This window comes from Leuresthes tenuis, unplaced genomic scaffold (assembly GCF_036924035.1).
Source record: "Leuresthes tenuis unplaced genomic scaffold, fLeuTen1.0.hap1 SCAF_21, whole genome shotgun sequence".
In the NCBI taxonomy this organism is placed as follows: domain Eukaryota; kingdom Metazoa; phylum Chordata; class Actinopteri; order Atheriniformes; family Atherinopsidae; genus Leuresthes; species Leuresthes tenuis.
The window spans coordinates 30,371,246-30,390,015 of NW_027325375.1; the positions used below are offsets into that span (position 1 = coordinate 30,371,246).

An 18,770-nucleotide genomic window follows, 5' to 3' on the forward strand; every position below is an offset into this window, starting at 1 on the left:
GATTCTGCAGTGACTGAAAGGAAACCAGGAGGCTAAATACTGTGGAGGGAGGGATCAGTGAAGGAGGAGCAGCTGTGAACAATGAGCCAGGTGAGGTGAGTGAACCGAGGTGGGAAAAACAGGGAAAAACAGGGAAAAACAGGACCAGAACATAACTGAAACATAACTGAAACCATGATTAAACATAAGCTGTGACCGATAAAACTTAGACTGAAAGGGCAGACTGTGACAGTAAGGTCACACTTGGCATGATTTTTTATCCCGGTTGCTTTAACGAGCAGCTTGTGTCACATCATTCATGCTCTTTAACTCTTCAGAAATCGCTTTCATGGCATTTATAAACCTATTCTCTGACTGCAGCCCAGCGTTTGGGACCTGATCAGGCCGCCTTTCCTCTAAAGTTGGGTCTTTGAACACAGCAGGTGGAGCTCAGAGGCTGGAGAGACATGGGATGACAATCAAAAACCTTCAGATACTAGCTGAATATCACATTATTCTCTCCATACCTCACCTCTTTAGCACGCCAGCGCCTCCTGTCACCCCGGGTAACCTCGGGCAGCTTCTGCTACATCAGCAGATTCTTCTGTTGACTTTTCTCCTCATGTATCAGTTCACGAATGGACTGTGGCATTAGTATCTGTCATTTCCAGGCTCTGTTATCTGTTTGCTTTCTTGGCTAAAAAGGCCACCCTGTCAGTAAAATTAAAAGAGACATTTCTTCTCTTTTAACAGAACAACAACAGCGGTAAAAGATCATAAAATATCTCGGTCTCAAAACCTAACCTTTAGGATTTTGTTAAAAAAAACAAACACGAGAAGCTGGTTGAAGCCTGATTTATTTACTTTTCCACAGAACATGCAGGTCGTTCATAACTGTGAGGCCCAGATGTGCCTTTTTAAGGACGGGTGGCGTCAAAACAGTCGATTAAAAGCGATTAAAAGAGCAAATGTATTTTGTAAATAGACGATTAAAAAGTGTTTAATCACTCAAAAACTTGAGAGGTGCGTAGTCGTCCTGATCGTCATTTCCAAGAATGGACTTGAGAAAAGGGACCATTCTGAAAAGATTAATGTGGAAATCTCTGGAGTCTTCGTTGGAATCTTTTAGACCACCTGAACTGCAGAGTTCCTGGGTTCCCCAGCTCACCAATCCGACCTGTGGAACAAACAGCTGGTTGCTTTACACAGTCAGCAGGTTTTCAGTGAACATTCGCCACCAAGTGACTCTGAGTTTCTGTTTCTGTATTTATCAGACACTTTTATCCAAATCAACTTACACATGAAGATATAACAGCTTTATAAAAAGCTAACAATAAGCTCCATAGAAGGAACCCAGGAGTCCGACTCTGTCAGAGGGGACAGAGTAGAGATAGGGTGCAGGCATAGAAGGAAGTGCAGAAAGATAAAGTGCAGAGATAGAGGGGGGAGGGAAGTACAAGGTAAGTGCTGGGATAGGAGATGCTCTCTGAAGAGCTGGGTTTTCAGGAGCTTCTTGAAGATAGACAGGGACGCCCCTGTTCTGGTAGCGCTCGGTAGGTCATTCCACCATCGTGGGACGACACATGAACAGAGTTTGGATTGTCTTAGGCGTGGTGTAGGAGCTGCTAGAGACAATCCTGGGACCAACGGAGGGACCCAGTTGGGACAGAAGCCTTTGCAAGAGCATTCAAGTAGATGGAGCCGTTCCATTAAGCTCTTTGTAGCTAACATCAGGGACTTGAATCTGATGCAGGCGGCTAAGGGCAGCCAGAGGAGCTCAATGAACAGAGGGGGGACGTGTTCTTTTAGGCTGATCCAAGACCAGACGCACCGCCGCGTTCTGGACCATCTGCAGAGGTTTCACAGGCTGGAGACCAGTTAGGAGACCAGTTAGGAAACCAGTTAGGAAACCAGTTAGGAAACCAGTTAGGAGAGCAGTTAGGAGACCAGTTAGGAAACCAGTTAGGAGACCAGTTAGGAGATCAGTTAGGAGAGCAGTTAGGAAACCAGTTAGGAAACCAGTTAGGAAACCAGTTAGGAGACCAGTTAGGAAACCAGTTAGGAAACCAGTTAGGAGACCAGTTAGGAAACCAGTAAGGAGACCACTTAGTAGATCAGTTAGGAGACCAGTTAGGAGAGCAGTTAGGAAACCAGTTAGGAGACCAGTTAGGAGACCAGTTAGGAAACCAGTTAGGAAACCAGTTAGGAGACCAGTTAGGAGACCAGTTAGGAAACCAGTTAGGAAACCAGTTAGGAGACCAGTTAGGAAACCAGTAAGGAGACCACTTAGTAGATCAGTTAGGAGACCAGTTAGGAGACCAGTTAGGAAACCAGTTAGGAGAGCAGTTAGGAGACCAGTTAGGAAACCAGTTAGGAGAGCAGTTAGGAGACCAGTTAGGAAACCAGTTAGGAAACCAGTTAGGAGACCAGTTAGGAAACCAGTTAGGAGACCAGTTAGGAAACCAGTAAGGAGACCAGTTAGTAGATCAGTTAGGAGACCAGTTAGGAGAGCAGTTAGGAAACCAGTTAGGAGACCAGTTAGGAAACCAGTTAGGAAACCAGTTAGGAGACCAGTTAGGAAACCAGTTAGGAAACCAGTTAGGAGACCAGTTAGGAGACCAGTTAGGAAACCAGTTAGGAGACCAGTTAGGAAACCAGTTAGGAAACCAGTTAGGAGAGCAGTTAGGAGACCAGTTAGGAAACCAGTTAGGAGACCAGTTAGGAAACCAGTTAGGAAACCAGTTAGGAGACCAGTTAGGAAACCAGTTAGGAAACCAGTTAGGAGACCAGTTAGGAGACCAGTTAGGAAACCAGTTAGGAGACCAGTTAGGAGACCAGTTAGGAAACCAGTTAGGAGACCAGTTAGGAGACCAGTTAGGAAACCAGTTAGGAGACCAGTTAGGAAACCAGTTAGGAGACCAGTTAGGAGACCAGTTAGGAAACCAGTTAGGAAACCAGTTAGGAGACCAGTTAGGAGACCAGTTAGGAAACCAGTTAGGAGACCAGTTAGGAAACCAGTTAGGAAACCAGTTAGGAGACCAGTTAGGAGACCAGTTAGGAAACCAGTTAGGAGACCAGTTAGGAAACCAGTTAGGAGAGCGTTGCTGTAGTGAAAGTGGGAGATGACCATGGCCTGCAGCAGGAGCTGGGGGGCATGTTGGGTCAGGTATGGTCTGATCTTTCTTATCTTTAGTAATGCAAAGCGGCTGAACGAGTAACCGAGGTAACGGGATCTTTGAAGGTTAGTCATAAACGTACAAACTGGGTATTCATATTTAAAGCTGAAGTATAAAGTCTGAGGTGATGCATATGGCTGTAAATACGGTTTTTCCTGTAGAAAGACAGAAATAATCTCCGTGTTTTTAGCTGCCTCCAGAGGTGTTTCTGTTCAGTTTGGATCGTCTCAGGAGCTGCTGGACACAGACTCTGTTTATGTTTACCTGTATCGTGCGCTGCTCGTAGTTCTTGAACACAGCTCCTCCTGCGTCTCCTGTTCCAATAAAATCACGCAGAGCATTACCAACCCTCACCCCTGCTGCTCATGTTTTGGTGTTTAAACCATAAAACTCACCTTTACACGCGATGTGATCCCTGTGACCATTTATGCCCCCCGTGCACAGGAAGCTATCAGTCACCGCCAGCCTTGGGTCCGTTGCCGTGATACCTGGAGCCATCAGTGCTTTGCTGATGCAGCTGTTTCTCTGCAGAAGCAAAGAGACTCACATACAGACACCTTCACATGCACATACAGACACCTTCACATGCACACAAATACAGACACCTTCACATGCACACACATACAGACACCTTCACATGCACACATACAGACACCTTCACATGCACATACAGACACCTTCACATGCACACAAATGACAACTCACGCTATCTCCAAGCTTGGCAAAGACACCTTTTTCCTGTACCAGGGGGGCTGCCCTGGTTAGGAAACTGAGTCTTTCACGGTGAGTCTTCAGCAGAAGTTCTTCTATGGATGTGAGCACAAAACAATAACCTTTGACCTTTGACCTTTGTGTGTGGGGGGGGGGGGTGGTATTGAAATACTAAACGGTTTGGTTTAATCTTCCCCCTTCATATGTCACCCTGAAGAAAATGCTCTGACCACTCATTTGACAGAGCTGGGCATTATGGCTGCCAGTTATGGGCTTCAGTGGTTCTGTAATGACCCGACTCGGCCTATTTCCAGGTCTGTGATGGTTCTGTTGTTGCTTGCAGGATGTTTCGTGCTTTCAGCTGCATGTTTTTGTGCACAGGCACCTGTGAAAGTGCAGTAAAAGGCCCACGCTTCCCCAGCAACACCGAATGAGCGGTGTGTGGAGCTGCTAAATGCCTGCTGTCCTAAGGTCCACGGTTAGTTATTCATGATTGTTGTTGGGACCCGTGCTTCTGGTTCCTGAAAGATTTATTCATTTAACAAATCTAAAGCGTGAAAAAACTGATTAAATAGTTTGTAGAAACAAATTTAGCATCGATAACTGAAGAATTCACTTTGTGCAATGTTAAAATGTTGTAGTTGTGAAGGAATTCTGGCCCAAAAAGGGGCAAAGATGCCCTCTGTCCCTTCGTTTCTGCCCCTACTTGATGACATGAGCAACTGTTCAAAAACCGCCTTTGGCCTTGTGTCCAAACACTGTTCAAGTATTTGTTTCTGCAGAGTTTCCCATTTTGACACACAGTGGGGTCCCTTAGTGAGACAGGTGGCATTTCTTCAGGGAAATGCCCTGATGCACAGACAGGATGCCCCACTGGAAAACTACCTGCTTCAGGTGAAACTACGGCTAAGATCTACATGCCAGAAAGGCCATAAAACCTAAAAACGCTGCCTGAAGACACTTTGGAAACACCTGAGGAGTCAGAGCTAAACCACAAGGCAGAATTTCATATTTATGTTAATGTTTATGCATTTAGCAGAAGCTTTTATCCAAAGGTAGGCATGTAGGGTAAGGGGGTCTTGCCTAAGGACCCCTACTGGAGTCAGGCAAGGGATTTGAACTCAGGTCTCCCACATTGAAGGTGGCAATCATACCACTACACTATCTTTACTATACTTTCAGTATACTTTCAGTATTTGTGCTCTGTGTCCTTGAAAAAGAAACTGCAGAAATCATCTGTGTTTGGGAAGATTTGCATCTTTTAAAACCCGCTGTGGGGAATCAGATGCTCTTTATGCTCTTTATAAGGCTCCCGATCATCCCAGTGCGCCACGGTCCAGAGGGGAAAACATCTGGGTGGAGGCATAAATAACTATATCCACATATCGCTTGTAAAACCTCAGGAAATGGCGTTGCAGACAGTGGCAAAGAGGAAGCCGTTTACACAGTGTCCCAAAGGTGTTTTTTCATTTATTAAATGCCTGCTGTGCACGGATGGCAGAGCATTTCGGCAGAGTTAGCGCACCTTGTTGCTGGCAGGTTGACGCGCCGGACAGCTTTAGAGCGTTGCTGGTTTCCTGGGTGCAAGGAATGCAGATAGGTCTGAAAAAGCAGGAATATTTTACACAAGACAGCAAAAAGGGTTTCATCAGTAAACCTCCAGCAGGAGTAAGATTTTAAACCAAATCGTGTTTTATCTGGAGGCTAATCTGAAATTTGACAGATAAAAAGTGAAATCCAGGGGCAGCAGGGCAGAGAAGCAAACAGAAAGCTTGATGGAGAACTTTAGGACAGCCAGGCTCCCAACTGGTGCCACGACAAAGAGCCTTTTTCTTCCCAGTTAAATACAGAACTGGTTTTTCAGCTGTACATGGGTTGAATCTATTCCTGAACCCTTCTGTCTTTACTTGAACTCCAGACCTCTTAGATCCTCTGGGAACCTGCTTTTGGAGCAGCCCACCACTGTCTGCCTGCTCTAACGACAGTTTTAAAACACAGCTGAGGACGTATTTGTCCTCCTTTGGCTTTCTCTGCATTTCACCATCTTAGTATTTTGAACACTCTTAAGCATTTTATTAATACTTTGTGTTATCTTTTTTGCTTTTACACGTTTTTTATCTGTCTCGGCTCATATGTTTTACTTTTCTTATTAGTTTTATGTACAGATGTCACCGTTTTACAGACGTTTCACAGGTGCATTTGACTTGAGTGAAATCTGAGGACAAATAGCAGCTTCTTACCTTGTCTGACTGGAGATTTGAACAGCTTCCTCGAGCTGGATGAGCGCGATGTCAAAGTCATAAAACTCAGCAACACCCTGATCCACTCGAGCCTTGACATTGTAGTTTGGGTGTGGCGTGATCTTTTTAACTTTTTTTACTGAAAGAAAAAAAGATGCAGTCAGGTGTTGGTGTACTAGAGAATATCAATATGTTTGCATTGTATTTAAACAAAAACTTCCCATGAAGGCCTAAGGCTTTTTCACTATTATTACCTCTGCTACCAGGTCTATCTTCAATTTCCACTGTGACATCCTTTGGTAAATCAGTAAATTGGAAGCAGTGGGCAGCAGTCAAGACAAAATTAGGTGCCACCAGGGAGCCGAGGCATTTCTTTGGCGATTCACCCTTAAATTTAAAAAGATAAGAAATAAAACTTAATTATAGAATTTCAGGCCTGTAGTTTACTGTCTAACTGTACTGTTTAATATTCTACAGCATAGTTTATACTGAGTTCATTATGTTAGGTTGTCAACATTGTCAGGTCTCACAGAGGCTCTTAGGTTTTTTGTAGCTTGTCTTCTCACTTCCTGTTTTATTTTGAAATTAACAACTCCTCTGGTTTCAGATAACTTGCTCTTCCTCCTGTGCGTCTCATTGTCTTCCCTGATTCCCAAAGTGTTTCCCCCTGTTTCCCTTGGTTCCTCAGGTGTATTTAGTCTGCGTCTCGTTGCCAGTGTGTTGAATTGTCTCTCGAACGTTCTTCCTCCAAAGTAACCAAAGTATAAGTATCAAAGATCTTGTTTATTGATGATTTCCTCAGTTTTTTTGCCATAGTCATAGATTTAGCTCAAGTGAAGTTTTTGTTTATCGGTAGGATCTCCGGTAGAGGAGTGTTTTTTGGTTTATAACTTTAATGTTCATAGCTTCTCCCTTAAAAAGAGTCTCTTTCTGGTTTTTTTTTATTTATTAAATGTCTATAGAGCCTCTAACGGTTCGGAGAGGGATAAATTAATTTGTGAAATTTATATAACCTTTTGTTTTTTCCTCCTAGCGTGGAGAGAGTTTTCTTTTGATAAGTTTTATAGTCTCACCATAGGTATCGAGGACAGTGGGTTAGGAGTTTATAATCTATTACTTTACTCATCAAAGAGACTATCATTATATAAATAAAACCATATTATTGATTCTACCCTGCATCTGCCTCCAGTGCCAAACATAGTTTATAATGAGTTCATTATGTGAGTCTGGACATCTTACAGCAGCAACAACATGAAGATAAAGCATTGTTCTGAATTCTTTACCTGGACAAAAACAAACGCCATCCACGGATATCTTTTCTGCTTGCTCACTCTGTCATCTGTCAGTTCGTAATCTCTGTGAAGACCACACAGACCTACAACTTTACTCTCATCTGCAGAAAAAACAATGTTTTACGATTAGAAACACCAAACTGATGCTGCTCATGTTCACAGATGCGAATGTATGACCAGGTTTTCATCATATATCTCCCTTCTGCTGCCTTACTGTCAGGTCTCACAGAGGTTCTTAGGTTTTTTGTATCTCATCTTCTCACTTCCTGTTTTATTTTGAAATTAACAGCTCCTCTCGTTTCAGATAACTTGCCCTTCCTCCCGTGTCATATGAACAGGTTTTCATCATATATCTCCCTTCTGCTGCCTTACTGTCAGGTCTCACAGAGGCTCTTAGGTTTTTTGTATCTCATCTTCTCACTTCCTGTTTTATTTTGAAATTAACAGCTCCTCTCGTTTCAGATAACTTGCCCTTCCTCCCGTGTCATATGAACAGGTTTTCATCATATATCTCCCTTCTGCTGCCTTACTGTCAGGTCTCACAGAGGCTCTTAGGTTTTTTGTATCTCATCTTCTCACTTCCTGTTTTATTTTGAAATTAACAGCTCCTCTCGTTTCAGATAACTTGCCCTTCCTCCCGTGTCATATGAACAGGTTTTCATCATATATCTCCCTTCTGCTGCCTTACGGCTCGATGATATGATACAATGTTCCGTCATCATTTTTAAAGATAACTTACCGATTATTTCATCAAAGGTTTCGTGTAAGTTTGTATCATATTTCAGTCTGAAGTAATGATGGCCTCCGGTTCCTGCTGTGAGGGGCTGCAGGTCGTCATCATAGAGTACAGTCCCAATACCAAAGACATAAATGTCTGCAACAGAGCGATATGTAGCCTGGTAGGTTAGGTGGTGATAAAAGTCACAATAACAACAGAAAACTGCATGAATCCGAGCTGGAACACACCGAGAAATTCATCTCTGGAGCCATCGTTCTGGTTCATGTACACCATATTCTTTATTCTTTCAACAGTGGGTGCAGGGGACCCCCCCATGTTATAGGCACCTGCAGAGCAGGAAAGATGTCAGTTAAGTTGCTTTTAAATGAAAAGAAAAAGCAAAAATACGTTTTTAAGCAAAGTTAATTGGCTGTACAGAGTGTGGCATCAATCACTTTATTCCAAAAGCCACATTCTCCCAAATGAAAATCATTCTCCCAAAAGAAAATCATCACTTAAAATAACACTTTTCTTCCTGTGAAAGTAATGGAGAGCTTTGTTGTAAAGGTTCATCTGTTGGAAACACCTGGAGGTGAGAATTACCATCTGTAAACAGGATGATGACGTGACGATGCTCCTTAAATCTCTCGTCTCCACCTCGTTGCTTTATGAAAGCCATGCGTTCCTCAAATGTCTTGAAGACAAGATTTAGATTTGTTCCAGTGTGGCCTTTAAGTCGGACACACAGAGGGTCAAGCTACACAGAAAGATCCAGCTTTAACAGTAAATCTGCACGCTTCACTCACCGGCTCTTTGGAATTTTTCTAAATCATCTATCACGGAGCTCACAGTTACTGTGCCATCCAAAAAATCCACAATGTTGACCACTTCGTGTATTTTAGAGGAAAAAAAGACGATTTCGTAGTTTGGCGACACCACGAAGGACGTAATCTGTGGACACATAAATCAGTGGAGGAGGATTTACCCCCCCGGTGAGTATGGGCAGCAAATAGCTGCTGTGGCACAGCATGAGGCTGCATGTGGCGGCACCTAAAGGAAAACGTTAGGAGGATGATTACATGTAGACTGGACTGCAGGAGCTACTGCCATCTGTGCCACTGCAGCCCTTAATGACCCAGCGTTGGACAGAATGTCAGTTAAGTCCAATTTCTGTGACAGTCCATCCCATATTCTCGTAATGCCTTCTCAGTCAATTGATCACAAAGCATTTGTTCACTACAGCCAACTCAAGCTGTGAAACCACAAACTGAATCTTGTCATTGGGTGTCTGTGCTCACTGGTTAAAGGGGAACTCTGGCATTTTTAAACCTTATTTCCTGCATGAAATACGTTCATCTGCTCACTGAGAACAGTTTGGTGAAAGTCGGCGTCCTTCAGGAGATATTTAGATAACTGGAGATCCATATAACGGAGTGAACGGGGCTTAGAGGATGCAGCCTCTAAATAAGGCATTATCTGTCTTTATTTCACCAATACTTTAAGAAGAATGAATGAATGAACGTGTGCTATAGCTCTGTTAGCTCATAGCTGCTGTTATGTGGCTACTTTCAGCTATAGGAGAGCTAACGGAGGGATTTCTACACAGGCACTCTACTGGGACCACTTCATCCACACGCCCCCCTGCAGCACAGTTTATTCACTCCGTGCTCTGTGACAGTCGGCTAACTTCACACAGAGTTTGCTGCTGATAGTTTTGTGCAACATGGCAGGATATTTATCAGATTTTGACAATGTGAACGACGACTTTGAGTAAGATGGACGTTCTTACCGGAGTGAATAAACTTGGACATAATTTGTTTGAATATCTCATAAATAAACATAGATAGATATTTGTATTAATAACTCACATATTTATATGCATGGGTAAATTTCATCACAACTGAAGCACTAAAGGAGGGATGAACATGTCTTTCTTGAGTGACAGTTGGGTTTAATAGATTGGACTTTTGATTTGTGGCTATTTGGTTGGGCCTATTGATGTATTCATATCTTGTATGTTGGAATTTGTATCTGTAGCTTATGAATTTATGCCAGTTTTTGCAAGATGTTTCTTTTTTTTCTCATAGATTCTACATGTATTCATTTGGACAAAATTGCCTTCAAGCAGTAAAGAATGCATAAGATTTGATGCATAAAACAGCTAACAGAGCTATGAGCTAACAGAGCTATAGCACACGTTCGTTCATTCATTCTTCTTAAAGTATTGGTGAAATAAAGACAGATAATGCCTTATTTAGAGGCTCTAAGCCCCGTTCACTCCGTTATATGGATCTCCAGTTATCTAAATATCTTCTGAAGGACGCCGACTTTCACCAAACTGTTCTCAGTGAGTAGATGAACGTATTTCATGCCAGAAATAAGGTTTAAAAACACCGGAGTTCCCCTTTAATAAAGGTGAACCTGAGGAAACAAACCGATTTCGCAGGACAGGGAACACAGCAGGCATCAATAGCCAGCATGTATTTTTCTCTAGCCAAGTGGGTAACAGAGCCCGGGGGGGGGGGGGGGGGGGGGGGGGGGCTCTCTTTGGCAATTATGCAGGCATAGGCCCAGAAGTAGTGTATCCTCCACTTCAGAATAAAGTGCTGACTGGATATGGATTCCTATTCCTCTGCAGGTATTATAACTCACACACAGGTGGGTTCTGGTAGCAGTAACTCAACACAACAGACCTCTTTATATTAGATTAGATGTTCATGTTTCACCCATTAAAGGAGCTCCTGATCAAAATGGGACAAGAACTGCACACATCTACACCTTTATCTACTGTTTAGGGCCTCACCTTTTTAATAAGCGTCACCACGGCGTTGCTGGACATGTTGACTTCGTCTTCTGTGATGCTCGGAGAAATGTCCATAGCAATGTAGATGTTGAGTGTCCCGTTCTGTGAAATCCTGATTATTCTCTCTGTTTGCACATCATCTAAGAAACAAAACCAGTTTCAACTGAAACCAAAGCTGTGCTCTGTGAGGAGGAGAGGGTTTTTAATCCTTTAATTCATTACGCCGTGTCGTTCTTCGTTCCCTTTATTTCTTAACAAAACATGGTGTAATAGTGACAGTTATCACTATGCTGATGAACACCTACGATAATCACAGCAGGTCCAGGGACTTACCAGGAGGCTGTAATTTTGTGAGGGTGTCCATGATTGCCCCGCCAAAGGCCTCTGAAACCTCAAGGGCAGTGTCGTGGGTGTATTTATCTACAACGAGACGAAACCACAAGAGTTAAAACAACACTGAAGAGTTATTCTCATTCCTGGGCCTGAAACCACGCGGAGGTTGGGATCCCGCAGTCTACACCATCAGATATCAATAACAGGATAACGGGACACTTTTCCCACGGTGAATTTTACTAGAACTTCTACTTAGAACAATGTCTGGAAATTAATACACGATAACAATCACGTGTGCTGCTGCTCAGGCTAAATCTGTCGTCTGTTTGGCCTTCTGAAAGTCATAAACTGACTGAAGCGCAAACTTCCAGTCTGAGTTATTTAAACAGGTCGAACCGTGAATATTTAACATGTTGTTTGCACTGAATATCAGCCAGAGTCCCAGGGTGCACTGGACCGGTGGCATCAGACCCTAAAATCAATGCTCTGTACGTACTACTTGGAAACCGAGGTTTGGGTGAGGGGATCCCGCCTGTTACTGTTATAAGGAACCATTTGATTTCAGTCCAGAAGAATTAGAATTTAATCATTCAGCCTGTGGTCCACAGAGTTTTAAAGGAGGAGTTTTTAATTCCTGCAGAGAGTTCGAGCAAAGAAACAACTAAATATGTACAAGGTTTTCCTGAGTATTTGTGGTTGGTCAGCGCTGGATTACCATTATCTTACCCGTCATTTCTTAGCTCAGACGGCTGTTCAGCTGCTTATTAAGGAGGTTTGAAGGAATTAACACCAAACTACTACTAACTAATGACCTAGTTCAAAGTGGGAATCTTACTTTTCCCTTCGGCTTTTATCCCAAAGGCAGCAGAGCACATTATGGACAGTATGACTGTAATGAGCCATTAAGCTGGCATACTTTAGAACAAATGTGCATGTAAACATGTTGTGCAGGAGTCAGTCTTACAGTAACACGCTGGCTCTGTCCCGGTCCAATAGCCACTATCCTGGCACACTCTTTCACTGGATCCCACCAAAAACAAGTCGCCACTGCAGGCATATTTCACTTTGTCATCAACTCCAAATGTGTCCCCTCTTCTTGAGGCTCCAGGTGGGACTCCAGGATCAGCACAGGTATTTCCAGCTGTGGCAATAGATTTAAATACAAGATAAACAATAAAAAAGTCTTCGAATCGAATGTGAATTCTTCAATGAAATACTAAAATATTCAAACAATGTCTACAAATACAGGAAAAAAGCCAGATAATTCCTACTCAGCAACAAATAAAAACTTCTTATTTGCAAAGCAACTGACGACCACACGGTCTCAGCACGAATCTCAGACCGTCTCTCTGACATATCAACATGGATGAAAGCCCATCACCTCCAACTTAACCTCCCAAAAACTGAGCTGCTGGTCTTCCAGCCAAACCAACCAAGCACCACAGCATCTGCATCCAAACTGAATCTCTGGCTCCATCAAAGGTTGCTGGAAACTTGGGTGTCATGATTGATGACCAACTAACCTTCAAAGATCCCGTGACCTCGGTTACTCGTTCAGCCGCTTTGCATTACTAAACATAAGAAAGATCAGACCATACCTGACCCAACATGCCCCCCAGCTCCTGCTGCAGGCCATGGTCATCTCCCACCTTCACTACTGCAACGCTCTCCTAACTGTTCTCCTAACTGGTCTCCTAACTGGTTTCCTAACTGGTCTCCTAACTGGTTTCCTAACTGGTCTCCTAACTGGTTTTCTAACTGGTTTCCTAACTGGTTTCCTAACTGGTTTCCTAACTGGTTTCCTAACTGGTCTCCTAACTGGTTTCCTAACTGGTTTCCTAACTGGTTTCCTAACTGGTCTCCTAACTGGTCTCCTAACTGGTTTCCTAACTGGTCTCCTAACTGGTTTCCTAACTGTTCTCCTAACTGTTCTCCTAACTGTTCTCCTAACTGGTCTCCTAACTGGTTTCCTAACTGGTTTCCTAACTGCTCTCCTAACTGGTTTCCTAACTGGTTTCCTAACTGGTCTCCTAACTGGTTTCCTAACTGCTCTCCTAACTGGTTTCCTAACTGGTCTCCAGCCTGTGAAACCTCTGCAGATGGTCCAGAACGCGGCGGTGCGTCTGGTCTTGGATCAGCCTAAAAGAACACGCCCCCCCTCTGTTCATTGAGCTCCTCTGGCTGCCCTTAGCATCAGATCCAAGTCCCTGATGTTAGCTACAAAGAGCTTAATGGAGCGGCTCCATCTACTTGAATGCTCTTGCAAAGGCTTCTGTCCCAACTGGGTCCCTCCGTTGGTCCCAGGATTGTCGTCTAGCAGCTCCTACACCACGCCTAAGACAATCCAAACTCTGTTCATGTGTCGTCCCACGATGGTGGAATGACCTACCGAGCGCTACCAGAACAGGGGCGTCCCTGTCTATCTTCAAGAAGCTCCTGAAAACCCAGCTCTTCAGAGAGCATCTCCTATCCCAGCACTTACCTTGTACTTCCCTACCCCCTCTATCTCTGCACTTTATCTTTCTGCACTTCCTTCTATGCCTGCACCCTATCTCTACTCTGTCCCCTCTGACAGAGTCGGACTCCTGGGTTCCTTCTATGTAGCTTATAGTTAGCTTTTTATAAAGCTGTTATATCTTCATTTGTAAGTCGCTTTGGATAAAAGCGTCTGCTGAATACAGAAACTCACATAAAATAAAAAAATGACTTTAAATATAAATGAAATAACTGAAACACGACCACAAAGCTCTCTGCGCTCCTCAGGACTTACAGTCATGGCTGCAGATGGGGGTGCGGCCGCTCCACTTCCCATTGGGTAAGCAGGTCCGACTGGACGAGCCCCTCAAAGCGTAGCCAGCGTGGCACGCATAAGTCGTCACGTTGCTTACAAAGTATCTCTCCAGATGAGGGGTGACGAATCCGTTCTTAATCACAGTGGGGTTGGGACACTGGACAACTGCGTAGCAACGAGAGTTATTATGAAGCGCAGGCAGCTTGGAAGCTGCAGAACACCGAAGTTAAGGTTACTCACGCTTGCATTGCTGCTGTGCGGCAGGTTCAGGGTCCCAGGTGCCACTTGGCTGGCATGCACGGTAAAAATGAGGGTGTGGATAGTAGCCTTCAGGGCAGTGGTAGACCAGCTTGCTGCCTTGGTCCAGCTTCTTAGTCAGTGTGTAATAACCCCCGTTTATTTGAACATTTTCCTCGGTGCAGTCACACCGAACCTCACCCCCTGAGAAGGAATTACAACACAGAGACCAAATGTCTGACTTCAGAAAGCTTTCAATGGACGATGGGTCAGACCACCTCAGCTAATCCTCTCAGTTCGTGTTAGATTTCATTCAATGAAGTCCAACAGTTGGGTTCCTGGGTTGAATTAGTATCACAGCAGTCATTTCTAGGAGTTTATAGGAGTTATCTTGCCAGATAAGCCTTTAATCTAGCCTTTAAAACCTTTAAATCTAGGCTAAAAACATATTTATTTCAGATGGCTTTTAATACCCAGTAGTATGGTGACTATTTTATATTATTACTATTTTATTATTTATTATTATTATATTTATTATTATAATTATTATTATTATTATTATTATTATTATTATTTTATAATATCTTATTCAATTTTGCTGTATTTTATTTTATTGCGTTTACTGTTATTTTATTGTTTTATACTTATTCTTTTCTTTATTTATTATCTGATGTAAAGCACTTTGGTGCCGAAATGGATTGTTGTAAAGGGCTGTAGAAATAAATCACATTTAAATTTACATTTAAAAGTCATGTGACTGCATGTTATTCCAGGAGGAGGTTGTTTGGTATTCTTGAAACATCCATTTCACACCTCATCAGATAGCCTAATAGTCACCTGTGATGTTCCATTCAGGGATTTTATTTCATAGGATTTAGAAAGGTTTTCTGTCTGTTTAATACGTTATGAGCTTATTTTTCAAAGTTATAACCTGTAACGGGCTAATTTAAATATATTTATTTGGACAATGATGTACTGAACAATGGAGGAATGTAATGAAGTTTCACTTAAATGATAATTAGTAAGTGTAGCACTCATTTAGGAACAAATTTAGAATTAATTTACTCATGCATTTCCAATTTTTTCTTATTCTAGTAAATCTGGCACATTTAAGAGCCGTACTTTTTCACCTTTTTCCAGTTCAGATTGTGTGAGCTTTTAAACCTCTGGTTATATGTCAGGCTACTGGTTTTGGTTTAAAAAAAATCACTTTTAATCATAATTAAGAAGGGATTTTATAAGCTTTTCAGTAGACTTATTCTGTGGGAATAAATTCATGATAAGCATGCAGACATTATTATATTCAGAGATGCTGAATTATCTATAAAACGTATACATCACCCATACAGAAGAGGCATAAGAGTGCAGCAAGCCAGCTCCAGTGGACAAAAGCCTCCATGTTGATCCTCGAAGAGGAAACCATTTGAAACTGAAATGATATTAGAGAAGCTCTGACTATCTCAGAAAGGGACTGGATAAAGACCATCCTGTTACTTATTAACTTTATTAACAGCAACAGGTGATCAATGTGTGTGTGTTTAGAAATGAGCAAAAATCATCTGTAGTCCTTCATTTCAAACATTAAGTTATGATATAAAAAAAAGAAGATCTGAACAAGATATTGAATTAATGGATTTATTTATTATAAGTCAGGTAAAGTGCACATTTCAGGTGGTCCAGATGTTTTACCTCAAGGTCCAGAGGTACAACATGAGGACATAAACTTTCCTTTAGTTCACTAAACACTTCCTGAAGTGGGTACACATCATTGTTATGTTAAATTAAATACCTGTACTCTTTATTTGCTGAATGTTTTTATGATTTCATGGGTAACAGCTGATTGTCACCATTTAATCATCTTTAGCACCACCTTCTGGACATAATTCCAGGTTGAACCTCAGACATGTGTATCAAACACTTCAGTTCTTTACTAAATAAAACAACTGAATGAACATCCTCTAAGACTGGTAATTCCATATTATTTGCTAGAAGTTGTACACTTTCATGCTGAAGCAGCAGCAGAATCAAAGGATTCGGTGCATAAGATCTTTTCAGGGCTCAGAAGGAAAGAAATGTGTGCTCTGAAAGCCTTAAATTTCCACAAAAAACGGCCGTGCGCCATATAATCCGGTGCGCTTTGTGTGTGCACCGGATTCCAAAATCTGTCTGGATACCGCCATTTTGAATTTACCGCGGGGAGCGCGAGCATTCATGGGGCATTAAGCCTCCTCCCATCACTCACAGCTCTCCCTTCGCGCCACTCACCGCCACCTTAACTCTTCGCTCTCCTACATTGGAAATAAATAGTAACTGGACACTTCTTGCTTTGCATTCGGTGTGAATCCAGGCGGATCCCAGCCATTCACTCTGAATGGGGCTAAGATTGTATCGAGCTCGTATTTAGCGATTGAATCGTGTCATTAATGCTTCTGCCCATGTCCCAGTGAGAGTCTGTTCTTCAGTCTGAGATGGGTGATGCAGACCGATGTGCAGTTTATAAGTTTATAAAGTGTAAAAACCATGTTGTCCTTGACCATCGGACCATTTCCCGCTGACACAGGGACGTAACACATGCACTACATGTGCTGGCAGCGATAAACCAATCAGAGAACATTATGTAATCCGTGCGCCTTATAGTGCGCAAAATACGGTATATGCAGTTTTTAATGGTAGCCATTTCAGAAATGGTTGATTAAAAGATTTTAAAAAGACAGATCAGTCAGAGTTCAAACAGCAGGATACTTGAGATACTGGATACTGGAGATGTGCTGTTGAATGAGCAGTGCATGTGCCCTCGTGCATGCTGCACCACCCAAACTCCTTTAGGTGGAGATTTATTCCAGTTAAAACCGGTGTTCAGCTTTGTTTAAACTGACAGAGAGATACGAGGCAATGACATTATTTTGGTACTCAAGGAAATAAAGACAATACAAAGAGGGGAGTCCTCCGGCGGGATTCGATAAGGAATGGACTTGGTTTAGATTTCCTCTGAGACCTGGAGAGAGTTTCATCCAATTAAGCCTCTCCCAGTTCTCTCTCCTCTCTCGTAGTCTGTCTTCTTCTGTCTCTGCCTCCTTTTTCCATCCCACGCACCTCCTTCCTTTCTCCCAGTTAAAGGGAAACCAGATGAATGTCCCAATGTTAAACCTGTCCATCACAAATCGACAACTCGGTCTTGTCAGAGCTGTAAAAATACAACAGCTGATTATTTCAGTTGAGGTTCATCTTTAAGCCCACAAAAAGCTGGAAATGGGCCCCGAGTCCGTGACCTGAACAGCTCTATCTGCAGGGCTGAACTTCTATTTGAGATTTGATTAAACTTTTTAAAGGCTGAGGTATTCTTTTTCTCAGTGGGATTGTTTGTAGTACTTAAAAATATCTAAAACAACTCCATCCATCCACTACGAGTTGTGCAGAAATGAAACGCGTGTTGCCCCTCGAGGGCGAGACCCAACTAAGGCTCAAACCTGATGAGCTCAGATCAAAAAACAAATGCAATTAGAAATGAAAAACAAGGCTATGTGGAAATACGGATAAAGAAATCCTGTGCCGTGACGTTGCTTTTTAGGGGGCTTCAAGGTGCTTCATGAAAAGCATTTTTAAAGGGTTGCTTCACCAATTTACCAAAAATACTTAAGACACAGGAAACAATTAGTGAAGTTGGGAGATAATTTGTCACCTGTAACAGTTTATTCTTTATGTAAATTATATTTGCAAAGTATCAACAATTTCTGGATGAAACAAATATATTTGGTCTAAAGTTTAATGGACTTACTGGAGTTGGTTACCTCAGAAATTCTTATAAAATTAACTGGAAATCTCACCTAAAGAATGCAGACGATAAACTTTATGAAGCTTTTTAGTACCGTTCAAGGAAAAATACATTTTGGACCTTTGGACCCAGTAATTTATTACTGTTTGTCGGGTTAAGCTGTGGAAGGGTATAGGAAAGAAGAAGTAAAAGCAAACAGGTTGAACATATCCAGAGTGTCTTTAGGGGATCTGGGTGAACTAAACCTAACAACAGAAATCACACTAAACCCTTGGCAGGTCCAATTAGTTACCATTTACCAGTTTATCAGTCTGGATCTGGAGGTCTCACAGGATCTTACACCCTACTACTGCGCCCCGTACACGAAGGACCAGGGTCTCCTGCACTTTCTGAGAAGGCTGAGGTCCTTCTATGTGCGTATGCCACTGCTGGGTGGCAACACCTATTCCGACATCCCACCATTCCGACAAGGAAATGTGCGTTACTCAACAGGTGAGTCCCTTCTTTCTGTTCATGCAATGTATATGTTTAACACATGTTTACAGACAAGCGTTATTAAAAACACAAAGTCTCGGCAACTGGAGGAGGAGAAGCAGACCGCGGTGGTTTTCAGTCACACACTCCAATGCCACTGGTTTCAACTTCCGAAAATTTAATCCAGGAAAAAAAGGCTTACAAACATGGACCGAAACGGCTCCATAATACGCACAAGAATCCA

At 42.5% G+C, this 18,770-nt stretch overlaps 1 protein-coding gene across 4 annotated transcripts; it reads right to left on the bottom strand.

The window, feature by feature from the left end:
• Nucleotides 1-819: 819 nt before the first annotated feature.
• LOC140279463 (complement factor B-like) lies at nt 820-15,748 on the bottom strand. Of its 4 annotated transcripts, none has more exons than XM_072374598.1 (18): nt 15,628-15,748; nt 14,284-14,484; nt 14,023-14,208; nt 12,217-12,393; nt 11,253-11,339; nt 10,920-11,059; nt 8,923-9,067; nt 8,720-8,845; nt 8,365-8,463; nt 8,138-8,272; nt 7,390-7,499; nt 6,361-6,493; nt 6,107-6,245; nt 5,392-5,468; nt 3,861-3,961; nt 3,551-3,680; nt 3,420-3,469; nt 820-1,156 (listed from the first exon to the last, which is right to left on the bottom strand). In XM_072374598.1, the coding sequence occupies exons 1-18, from the start codon at nt 15,701-15,703 to the stop codon at nt 980-982; spliced, it is 2,289 nt and encodes a 762-aa protein (XP_072230699.1). In that variant the 5' UTR covers nt 15,704-15,748; the 3' UTR covers nt 820-979. The 4 variants fall into 4 exon arrangements, with proteins under 4 accessions (XP_072230699.1, XP_072230698.1, XP_072230701.1 ...); XM_072374597.1 differs by having other exon boundaries at nt 15,622-15,748; XM_072374600.1 differs by lacking the exons at nt 820-1,156; nt 3,420-3,469; nt 3,551-3,680 and adding an exon at nt 3,684-3,712 and having other exon boundaries at nt 3,827-3,961; nt 15,622-15,748.
• Nucleotides 15,749-18,770: the final 3,022 nt, after the last annotated feature.

What these genes read in the sequence shown, in the direction of transcription:
- LOC140279463 (XM_072374597.1), bottom strand. Translation starts at nt 15,703, where the DNA reads ATGGTTTCCTCTTCGAGGATCAACATGGAGGCTTTTGTCCACTGGAGC. An exon ending in GACAGAGCCAGCGTGTTACT is followed by an intron (nt 11,340 to 12,216) that starts GTAAGACTGACT and finishes GTCTCGTTGTAG; the next exon opens with ATAAATACACCCACGACACT. An exon ending in CACAAAATTACAGCCTCCTG is followed by an intron (nt 11,060 to 11,252) that starts GTAAGTCCCTGG and finishes TTTGTTTCTTAG; the next exon opens with ATGATGTGCAAACAGAGAGA.